At 41.9% G+C, this 11,507-nt stretch overlaps 1 protein-coding gene across 4 annotated transcripts in view; it reads right to left on the minus strand.

The window, feature by feature from the left end:
• The window catches only part of LOC139412897 (runt-related transcription factor 1-like), a 22,833-nt gene extending 11,600 nt beyond the window's left edge, over window positions 1-11,233 (minus strand). Inside the window, exons 1-3 of one of the 4 annotated variants that reach the window (XM_071159730.1) lie at window positions 11,146-11,233; window positions 4,171-4,427; window positions 199-355 (exon numbers count right to left, since the gene is read on the minus strand). In XM_071159730.1, the coding sequence (XP_071015831.1) occupies window positions 199-355; window positions 4,171-4,427; window positions 11,146-11,233 (502 nt within the window). Of the gene's footprint in view, window positions 1-198; window positions 356-4,170; window positions 4,428-4,756; window positions 4,832-5,681; window positions 6,434-11,145 lie in introns of those variants that run through there. The other 3 variants (XM_071159731.1, XM_071159733.1, XM_071159732.1) reach the window with 3 other exon arrangements.
• Between the last annotated feature and the right edge of the window lie 274 nt (window positions 11,234-11,507).

The raw sequence follows: 11,507 nt of genomic DNA on the forward strand, positions 1-11,507 counted from the left end.
GTGTGTGTGTGTGTGTGTGTGTGTACAGTAACAGTAGCTTATGTACAGAGAGGCCTGTGTTTTAAATAGATAAGGCAGGACATTTGCCTGCACTTGATTTGGAGTAACTGCGGTTCACCGTCCGTTAGGGACAGAGAGAGAGAGAGTTATATCAGTGTATCTATATATATGTGTGTGTGTGTGTGTGTGTGTGTGTACCTCGTCCGCTGCGGCCTACGAAGCGCAGGTCGTTGAAGCGAGCCACCTGGTTCTTGAGGGCGGCCGTGGCGTTGCGGAGCTCTGCTGAGTAGTTCTCATCGTTCCCAGCCATCACCGTGACCAAGGTACCGTCAGGGATATCACCAAGGGCAACCACCTACGGCAATAGGAGGAGAGACAGAGACAGAGACACAGTCAGATAGATGGAAACTTTATGGCTTGTCTTGCACATTACAAAAAAAAGACAATACATAAACATAATTACACAAGTAATTTACATTGAACACTTTACACAAAACATAAATTATCAAGTAGATACAGGGGCGCAACCTTTACTAGGGACGGGGGGGACATGTTTTATCATTGGATTGAGATACAAAACGGGGCAACAGTGTGTTTTAGGACGCCTCCGAGCGGTCGGGTAGGATGTTTGGAGAGTTTCTTCGACTGGATAATTAAAAAAAAAATAATAATAATAACCATTATGTCCCCCCCACGTCTAAAACCAAGTTGCGCCCCTGGGTAGATATACAGTATGTATTTGGTAAAAGAGGAGCATCTTTAGTTATATTGCAACACTCTATTCAGAGTGTATTCAACTATGTTTATACTTTTATAAATAATATCGAAAAATTATTAATTCTAGTACTTCATAATGAATTAATTATTCATTCTGAATCTATTTAGTCTACTAAATGGGAGGGCAGTCTGGGTGGTTTTGTGCTCCAGAAAGCCGCCCAGACTACAGACTGAATAGCTCCACACCCAAAGCAAATAGACCCAGGGAGAGTCATTTTCATATTAACTGTAATCATGGCCACCAATCAGCGTGCAAATGTACAGAGGAGATATCGGGCATGGGTTCTACGGCTCTGCTCTGTTTTTCAACTGAGAAACTACATCTTTAGTCCACACACACACACACACACACAACCCCCCTTCACCCACACACACACACAACCCCCCTTCACCCACACCCGCGGCAGAGATGTAAAATACGGGTGTTTGGCAGTCCCAGTATAGTTTACATTCTCGAGGACTGTTGGGGAGCTACGGAAGTCAGACATGAGAGAGAGGTTTGGTGGAGCGTGAAAACGGCCCTGCAGAACAAACAATAATGAGGAAACGATTATAGAGCTCTTCAAGCAGACGGTCAACAACATCCAGACACAAACACACACTTAATGGCAACAACATCCGCCTATGACTTTGTTTATAATGTACATAATGTTTACAACTCCCTCAATCTGATTTCACAGTATTTTTCTATGGATTTTTTCACAAACGCTTTTGTCCTAAAGTGCTTAAAAGTACTTTACTTGGATGATATAATTCCCATTATGGATGCCCAGAACGACATCAGCCTAATGAAACAACTGGAAGACATTGACGTGCATCATTCCAATTCTGAGAACTGCATTACAAAGTGAAAAACTGTAAAGGAAGTAGGCTATGGCTATAATAATATTATTCTCCAATTAAAAGTTTATTTTGTGACCAGGGGCGTCATGCACCCCAATAATCTGAGGGGGCACAAAATATGTCAGGGGTGGGGGGGGGGTCCGTCTGTAAATTGGAGAATTTAGCATTTTTCAAACACCTGAAACAGATTTTTCCGGCAATCTAGAGCCATAATCATTACGCTTAATTCTATGTCACAAAAAAAAAATTGTGGATATGTAACCATTCATCTTGAGCGGTCTATATCCTCCTGAAACTAAATATGCTTCTCTGAATCTCTGCTCAAATCTGAGTCAAATATTGAAAGGAATGTGAGTCTAATTCAGTACATTTAGTACTTGCTTGCTTTTCTAAGTCTATCAACCTTGCCAGCTGGCATGCCAACTAAGATAGTTAGACAAGCTAGCTACTCTAACTTGATTGATAGCCTGAAATGGCTTATTGGTAGCTAGTTATGAGGTTGGGAGATTGGGTACTGCTCATGGCCAGTTATCAAGCACCATCTCACACACACGGCAAGTGGTACCGGGGCGCCAAGTCTGGAACCAAAAGGCTCATTAACAGCTTCTACCCTCAAGACTGCTGAACAGTTCATCAAATAGCCTCCCAGACGATTTGCATTGACCACCTTATTTTATTCAACAACAAAAATTTGGCAGAAGCTCGATGTACACTCATTGGACAATAACCACACACTCATACATACTACACTGACACTTCAACACATACACACCCAAAACACACACATGTACAGTGCCTTGCGAAAGTATTCGGCCCCCTTGAACTTTGCGACCTTTTGCCACATTTCAGGCTTCAAACATAAAGATATAAAACTGTATTTTTTTTGTGAAGAATCAACAACAAGTGGGACACAATCATGAAGTGGAACGACATTTATTGGATATTTCAAACTTTTTTAACAAATCAAAAACTGAAAAATTGGGCGTGCAAAATTATTCAGCCCCCTTAAGTTAATACTTTGTAGCGCCATCTTTTGCTGCGATTACAGCTGTAAGTCGCTTGGGGTATGTCTCTATCAGTTTTGCACATCGAGAGACCGACATTTTTTCCCATTCCTCCTTGCAAAACAGCTCGAGCTCAGTGAGGTTGGATGGAGAGCATTTGTGAACAGCAGTTTTCAGTTCTTTCCACAGATTCTCGATTGGATTCAGGTCTGGACTTTGACTTGGCCATTCTAACACCTGGATATGTTTATTTTTGAACCATTCCATTGTAGATTTTGCTTTATGTTTTGGATCATTGTCTTGTTGGAAGACAAATCTCCGTCCCAGTCTCAGGTCTTTTGCAGACTCCATCAGGTTTTCTTCCAGAATGGTCCTGTATTTGGCTCCATCCATCTTCCCATCAATTTTAACCATCTTCCCTGTCCCTGCTGAAGAAAAGCAGGCCCAAACCATGATGCTGCCACCACCATGTTTGACAGTGGGGATGGTGTGTTCAGCTGTGTTGCTTTTACGCCAAACATAACGTTTTGCATTGTTGCCAAAAAGTTCAATTTTGAGAGCACCTTCTTCCACGTTTGGTGTGTCTCCCAGGTGGCTTGTGGCAAACTTTAAACAACACTTTTTATGGATATCTTTAAGAAATGGCTTTCTTCTTGCCACTCTTCCATAAAGGCCAGATTTGTGCAATATACGACTGATTGTTGTCCTATGGACAGAGTCTCCCACCTCAGCTGTAGATCTCTGCAGTTCATCCAGAGTGATCATGGGCCTCTTGGCTGCATCTCTGATCAGTCTTCTCCTTGTATGAGCTGAAAGTTTAGAGGGGCGGCCAGGTCTTGGTAGATTTGCAGTGGGCTGATACTCCTTCCATTTCAATATTATCGCTTGCACAGTGCTCCTTGGGATGTTTAAAGCTTGGGAAATCTTTTTGTATCCAAATCCGGCTTTAAACTTCTTCACAACAGTATCTCGGACCTGCCTGGTGTGTTCCTTGTTCTTCATGATGCTCTCTGCGCTTTTGACGGACCTCTGAGACTATCACAGTGCAGGTGCATTTATACGGAGACTTGATTACACAGAGGTGGATTGTATTTATCATCATTAGTCATTTAGGTCAACATTGGATCATTCAGAGATCCTCACTGAACTTCTGGAGAGAGTTTGCTGCACTGAAAGTAAAGGGGCTGAATAATTTTGCACGCCCAATTTTTCAGTTTTTGATTTGTTAAAAAAGTTTGAAATATCCAATAAATGTCGTTCCACTTCATGATTGTGTCCCACTTGTTGTTGATTCTTCACAAAAAAATACAGTTTTATATCTTTATGTTTGAAGCCTGAAATGTGGCAAAAGGTCGCAAAGTTCAAGGGGGCCGAATACTTTCGCAAGGGACTGTATATATTTTATTTGACACAAACATACATAGACATTTATGAGAAACATTGCCATCAGACTAAATTTGCGCAGGAAAACGTTCCTCTACAGCCTCCAGAAATTATTCAAAATAAAACAACGAATATAGCACTACACACACACTCCCTCACTCACCTTGAATGCGATGGGCAGCGTCTTGTTGCACCTCCAGTGTGTGGGTAGGACAGAACAGATGAAGTTGGGGCTGTCTGTCCTCACCAGTTCTCCAGGGTGTTCTGACAGCACCTCCACCATGCCTCGGTCTGCAATACGCAGCTTTCCCACCAGGGCGGCGCTACTGCTCTCCTGGGCACCCAGGGGCAGACCCTCACTCATCTTACCTGACAACAGGGTGGTGGAAGGGGGGGAGAAGCGCCGACCAGGTGCTGGGTCTGGAGAAAGATGGAGATGTAGATAAATAAGTGAGTGAGGACACAGACAGACACGACGCAGGCGTACAGGCACGCACACACACACACTATTGAGTCAACAGTATGTCAATAAGGCATATAACTTCTTAATAAGTAAATAAAAACTAATTTAGGCTATTCACATTTTGAACTGTGCATATCATCAGTATTTTCTATTCTGTTTCTCAATGTGCATGTAGTTTCAAGTTGGCCTTCAGAGCACAGAATTATACAAGTTCTCAGAATAGAGCGCAGTGAAATTACAACAGCGGAACCCAACCCTGGAGAGCCGGAGACACGTGAAACCAAACCGTTAAAAAACAGCCAGCGATGCTGTGTCTGACAGGGCCCGGCGCGCGCTGTCGGTCGGTCTGTCTGTCTGCCACTCAGCCAAGCCAACCACAATCGATGCCACATGTTGGCGGTTTGGAACGACCTGGGGTTTAAAAACCGCTGCTGCCTCTCGCTCTTTCAACAGAACTTGGAGTAGTGTAACACAGAACTGGACTGAACTCCAACTCCGTGTTGCTCTCATCTAACCATCCAATACTAACAGCAAACCACGCGCTGTGGATGGAAGGATTTATTTATAAACCGTTGATGAGAGGGGAAGTAATGTGCTTTGCATGTGTTTTAATGTGGTTTCCACTAGTTAGCACAGTCACAAAGTTGAAATTGGCTGTAGGCCTATCGTAAAACTTAATGAAAACTCAAATTATATTTTTGGTCTTAATTTAGCGTTAGGAATAAATTATCAATGTGGTTAAGTTCAGGGTTAAATTTAGCTTCAAAATACATTTTTAAGAAGGAAGAATTATATAAATAGGCGGGGTTTATGACTTTGTGGCTGTGGTATCTAGTGACAACTGATTAATGTAGCCTAACCTCAAGTGTGTGCGTGCGCGTGTGTGTTGACATGTGTGCTTACATTTATACCCGCGCGCATTCATACAGCCAAGAAACACACCGAAACCAGAATTTGAAGAGGAAATAAACGTAATAATTGGCAGGGCGCCAACGGGTTTTTTCTCTCACAGCGATTAGGCTACAGGCTACATTTGGAACCTAGCATGCACAAAGCACTAAACCACAGTTCAGAGGGAAGTTGAAATCTTGGTTAATAATAATACACAGGTTCTGCCACAGTATGGTGTTGATAAGTTAGACAGGACAAGATGGGTATAGATACCAACACATATTCAACCGTGCGTAAAATTTGAAAATAAGTTAATGTACCGTATTTGGCGTCCCAAAGGAAGACCATTTGTACACCGCAGTAGGATCCAGTTAAACGGACTCTGTGGAATATATAGCTCTATGTTTCTTCTGATATTTGCCTCAAAAAGTAAAGCCGTTGTCGTTAGATGAACTGTCCCAAGGCACGTGGATCAACAGTGGAAATCAGACGACAGTCTGAAGGTACCTGCGTGGGCACGAATAAAACTGGGTCTATGCGTTGTAGGGGAGTAAAAGACCTTCGGTTAACAAATTACACACATCCCGCTAAATCTTGGTGTGTGAAGTCCTCATTCCATGATCCGTGTTATGGACACATAAACTGAAGAGGCATCCACCGACCAGATACTAAATAAAACCCGACCGTCATTCAAGGACGTCTCAGGGCGCATTCAAATGAGCAAGCGAGCAGCGAATAAGAAAGTCCAGTTGGGTTCTTTTTTCTGTTATTTTCCTCTTCTGTTGTTCTTCAATAACTTGTGAGTTACTCGCCACAAAAGGTCAACTTTGATGGATGTTCTATGGCTCCCCAATTCGCAATAGGGATCTTCTCGTCTCTATGCGTGCCAGCATGGGAGACGGAAAAAACTTTAATACTTAAATTTCGCTTTTAGAAATAGTGTCTGGAATGTCAACGAGGAATAGGCTAGGATGTGTCACTGCAAACAGCCTTATATTTCGACAAACCCTTGTTGAATGCTCCGGTTGTGTATAGAGTTGAGTTTCTGCGTATGAATGAACGTCCCGACAGTGGGAGGCAGGGTTTTACTGGCAGTCAGTCGGCAGTGCTGGAATGCGTGCCTCCAGGGTTGGATTTGCATAGAGACAGATCTCAGCCAATGGAATCGAGCAACTACGGAGAGTACGGGAGGGTTTAACCAATCAGAGCTGCGTCCGTCCAGGGATAAAGAACTGTGGGCTCTAAGGAAGGCTCGGGCCAGTCAATGGAATTCCACTTTGGGGCTGCGGTGCACGATGCCCGAATAGAGACGGACACAGCAGTCGCGCTCTAGTATTGTGGTTTTAACATAAAAGTCAACAGCGTGCAATTGGATGTTGGATACCAATACAAAAACAAAAAATACAAGAAAGTATATTGAAAGGTGGATTAAAATGATTGTTCACAAAAAAACTGCCCAAATCACAATTAGGCCTATGCGTTTGGACACCAAACACACATATTTAGTTGAAAATACACTTTAGCCTACCTAATGCCTGATATTTCCCGGATGATTTCTCGTGACGGTGTCGAAACATAGTCTGCATACACCATAACAAAATAAGATGAGTAAATATCCATGCAATACGTTAGCCAATAAGACATAGCCTATGTGCCTATAACGGGAAAAGTAAAGAGAGAAGCTCAAATGACTCATCTGTCGATGAGGGGGACATTTATACAAAGACAGCCATTCTGCTGAATTCCAGGGCGCGTGTACTGTTCCAGTGGACATATTGGTCATGCGCTGATTTATTCGGGGAATATGATATCAGCAATAGCCACCACGTCACCGCTCTAACCATATAACCCATCTGCGAATAGATTATATGGAGGCCACAGTGACGCATTTTGCGGACGATGTTCCATTTCATATAGGCCTATACCCCTTCTATAGCACTGTGGCTAGTGTCCAACGTGATGTGGGTTTAGAGGTTGACGTTATAGTAGGTTCCACAATCCATGCACAACACAGACATACTGAATAAAAACATTGATCAATGGATGTATTTCATGATAGTGTGACAGAGCGTAAATGCGCGTGCTTAAAATTCAGCTTTCACGGTGTCCGAATGTAGGCTCTCATCCTCAACAACAAGACTTCAAATAAACAGTTATCTACAAGTAAGCATGAAAGTTACCTTTTGTTTACCACGACTGTGGAAAACAACGTTGCCACATAAAGATGGCGGCGTAAAGTAGCGTAGTTAAGTAAAAATACTTTAAAGTACTACTTACGCACGGTTTTGGGGGTATGTTTACTTTACTGTTTATATTTTTGACAACTTTTACTTTTACTCCACTACATTCCTAAAGAAAATATGTACTTTTTACTCCCATATGTATTCCCTGACCCCCAAAAGTACAGCAGGAATTTGACGTATAGCTTTAACTTTTACTCAAATAGGCCTATGACAATTGAGTACTTAAGTACATTTAAACCCAAATACTTTTAGACTTTTCCTGGGTGACGTTCACTTTTACTTGAGTCATTTTCTTTAAGGTATCTTGACTTTTACTGAAGTGTGACCATAGAACACTTTTTAAAGCACCTCCCAGGCCTTGTGGTGTCAGTGCGCAGTGTGGAGGTCGTGGCTGCACCAAATATCAACAATAGGTGGCGGCATACGATCTAAATCACCTCCTGGCAAATGGAAAGCTGTAACATACTCGCAGGCCTCACTGTAGAGAATTATTTTACATTGCGTGACGATGTAAATAAAAACAGACGATCTTATATATGTGAATATTTTTGCATGGTGTAAATATGTTCCACTATGGAAATGATTTAACCCCACATTGTAGGCTACTTTCAAATTTAGATCAAAGCAGAAACAAAATTATTCTGAAATCCAAAATTATGATTTCTCCTATGTTTAGCTCATTTCGATTGACCAGTTCAATATTCATCGCCACAGGCTATGTGTCTTTGCCATGATGACTATGAAGAGTCTAGTCCACCTGTACACGCAGAGCTCAGCAGAAAGTATTCGTCTGATGAGTTTTTCAGTTTGATTTGACAAAGAGAGGTCAGTCTGACAGCCTTGTCGGGGAGTTTTAGAGAACTGTCAGTTTCTCTCCTCTCTCCCTGTGTTTTAAGAACGTATAGCCACAGGGGTGATGATAAAAAATGTAACGGCTTACGCATCCGCCTGGCCGGACCGACTACAGTGTCCGTGATAGAAAGTGACTGGCCTTTTTGCTCTATATACAGGAAACACGGTGCAAAGAATCCGAACTTGATTTTCCTGTCCTAACATCTTTTTGATGTTGGATTGATTCATTTAGGCCGTAACGAAATAATGGATAATGGTGCGTATTTTTTGCAATGGACACATTATCAAGGCAAAAAAAATGTTTTTTATTAGAATAACGGATAAAAAATATTTATGTGGATTCCCTCTGATTAATCCATGTTCCATTACTTAGGAAGTGTTGACATAGGCCTACAGAAGAACTTTAATTCAGTTAGGCTTATTTCCCATGCTCTTGGGCGCATGGGGCTGCGAGCAGAATGTTGAGTGATTATTCATGTTTAAATGTACCAACTTCACTGACACATCCAAACAGCTTACTGGAAATGTGATTCAATGGTTCCGGATAAAAGAAGCAGAAGCTAAATCGCCTAAAAAAAAGGCCAGCCACTTGTGACATGGCTGAATAATCATAATAATAATTACAATAAAACCACATAATGCTCTAAAGTCAATCATGTCCCCTTGAATACAGCATTATAATTCAGTCAATCAAATAAGTCCGTTATAACCACATCCAATGACTCACGTAGCCTAGTTATATCTCTGTGCAGGTGTGTGTCGTGACGGCAAGGCCCGGGCCAGCCGCTGTTTCAGCATTTGACTGGAAACGCATTTTGTGACAATTGTTTGTGTTGAAATATATCCGTGCTGAGAGATGGACACAACTCATCTTTACATTTAAAAAAAAGTTTAACTAGACAAGTCAGTTAAGAACGAATTATTGTTTACAATTCTTATTTACTGCTTTGTTCAGGGGAAGAACGACAGATTTTTACCTTGTCAGCTCGGGGATTCGATCCGGCAACCCTTCGGTTACTGACCTAACGCTCTAACCACTAGGTTACCTGCCGCCCCCGATAATGTCATCTTTTACAATGCAGCACACCACAGCACTTCACGCAGAACCGACCAGCACATGCCAGATGGTCCCTTAACTTTAAACAACAACCAAACAATAGGCCACAAATTAGGACTACATTTATGTTTGAAATTTAGGACACAAAATATTTCAAACTGATGAAGCGGTTCTCAACACATCAGTTTAACAGAGTATACGAGATACATTTGATTGCAAACGGATCCCACTAAATCTATAATTGGAGATTTAATTTATTATAGCCTATTCTAACATCGTCGTATATACATTTAGGATTTCATTAATAAAACACAAAGCTCAGTTAAAATGTCCCCTTGGAGATGTGCTAATAATTAGACCATTGTTATAAACAATAAAACAAAGCATATAGCCTATTTACATGACATATTTTATATGACACGTCAAATTAAATAGATTCGATTCTAATTAAAACAAATACAATTTTGTTTTTTCACACGCTAAAGAAATGTGACGCAGTCTGATTTTTGAAAGCCGTAGCCGTAAAAATGTTGGTTGCCTATAATATTGAAATAAAAAACCTATAGCCTACAATCACGGCCTAAAATATTCAATCATTAAAAGAAATCGAGATTTCAATATAATGTAAGGAAATATTTCCTCACAAATGAACCGACTTTACTGTTGCCTAAAGGAAGAACTGCTACTTTGAGGGGACAGGCAGGGAGAGTTCAACAAGAGAGAGAGCGAGAGGCTTGGATTTCCTCTCGTCCCGTTCACCTCTGAGCAGCGGTAATCGGATAGGCGCAAACTGCTTGATCAATAATGTATGTAGTCGGCTATCAAATCTATCGATATGCGTCGCGAGGCTACACGCTGCAGCATGTTTGCGCGATTAACTGGAGGCCGCTTCCATTGCATTGGGAAATAATCAATTCTGGAGAGATGATTGGTTTAAATGACAAGTCATCAGCATAAAACAACGGATTTAGCCTACCCATGAACCTATAGGCCTACAGAGTAATATAGGCTAAACATTTTTCGATGTAAAATAAGACATTCATTCATTCATTGTTTTTTGAGCATCAGTTAACATCAAGTAAGGTGAACCACCCAAACCAAAATACAGCCACAGCACACAGAAATAAAAACTGTTGTATGTTGTATCAATCAAATGTTTCACTCTTGGTTTCATAACCCCATTCAGGACAACATTGGAAAACAGACTGGAGAAAGAATGAGAGGTGAGAGAAAAGTAAACAAAAGAAGATTTAAAAGGCTGAGAGGAAGCGGGTGATGATGATGATGGTGGTGGGGATGATGATGAAGATCATGAAGAAATAGCAGTAGGTAAAGATGAGATGAGGAAGATTCAGGGCAAATGTCTTTCAATTTGACAAACAAAGACAAAGACGACAGTGGTTGAGAGGCAGACAGTGATGATGTTGATGATAACGATGAAGAGGAAGGGGTAGACGAAGACGACAGTGGTTGAGAGGCCGACAGTGATGATGTTGATGATAACGACGAAGAGGAAGGGGTTGACAAAGACGACAGTGGTTGAGAGGCAGACAGTGATGATGTTGATGATAACGATGAAGAGGAAGGGGTAGACGAAGACGCAGGTGTAGTAATAAAAGCAGGATAGATTACCAAAGAGCCCATTGCCAGTTCGGCCTTTCCTCATCAGGTACATGGCCCAGGACAGGGGACCGGAGTTGGAGAAGGGCCCAGGATTCATGCTTCGTCTCTGGGTACTTGCGGAGCGAACGGTGGGGTGGGTTTTTAAGACCCAGCACAGGAATATGGAAAGCTAGATCCCCCTCACTCTCACCCTCATCCTTTTATACCCACCCACCACCCTACCCACCTCCCCCCCTCGCCCAAGATATTAGTGAAAAACTGAAAACGAGAGAAAGAAGGAGAGAAAGGAGGGGAAAACGGATGGCATCCACTCATGCTTAATATATTCCCTCACTAAGCGTAGCCCCGGGGGACTCGGCATCACTCTGCCC

This window comes from Oncorhynchus clarkii, chromosome 7, assembly GCF_045791955.1.
Source record: "Oncorhynchus clarkii lewisi isolate Uvic-CL-2024 chromosome 7, UVic_Ocla_1.0, whole genome shotgun sequence".
Taxonomy (NCBI): Eukaryota; Metazoa; Chordata; class Actinopteri; order Salmoniformes; family Salmonidae; genus Oncorhynchus; species Oncorhynchus clarkii.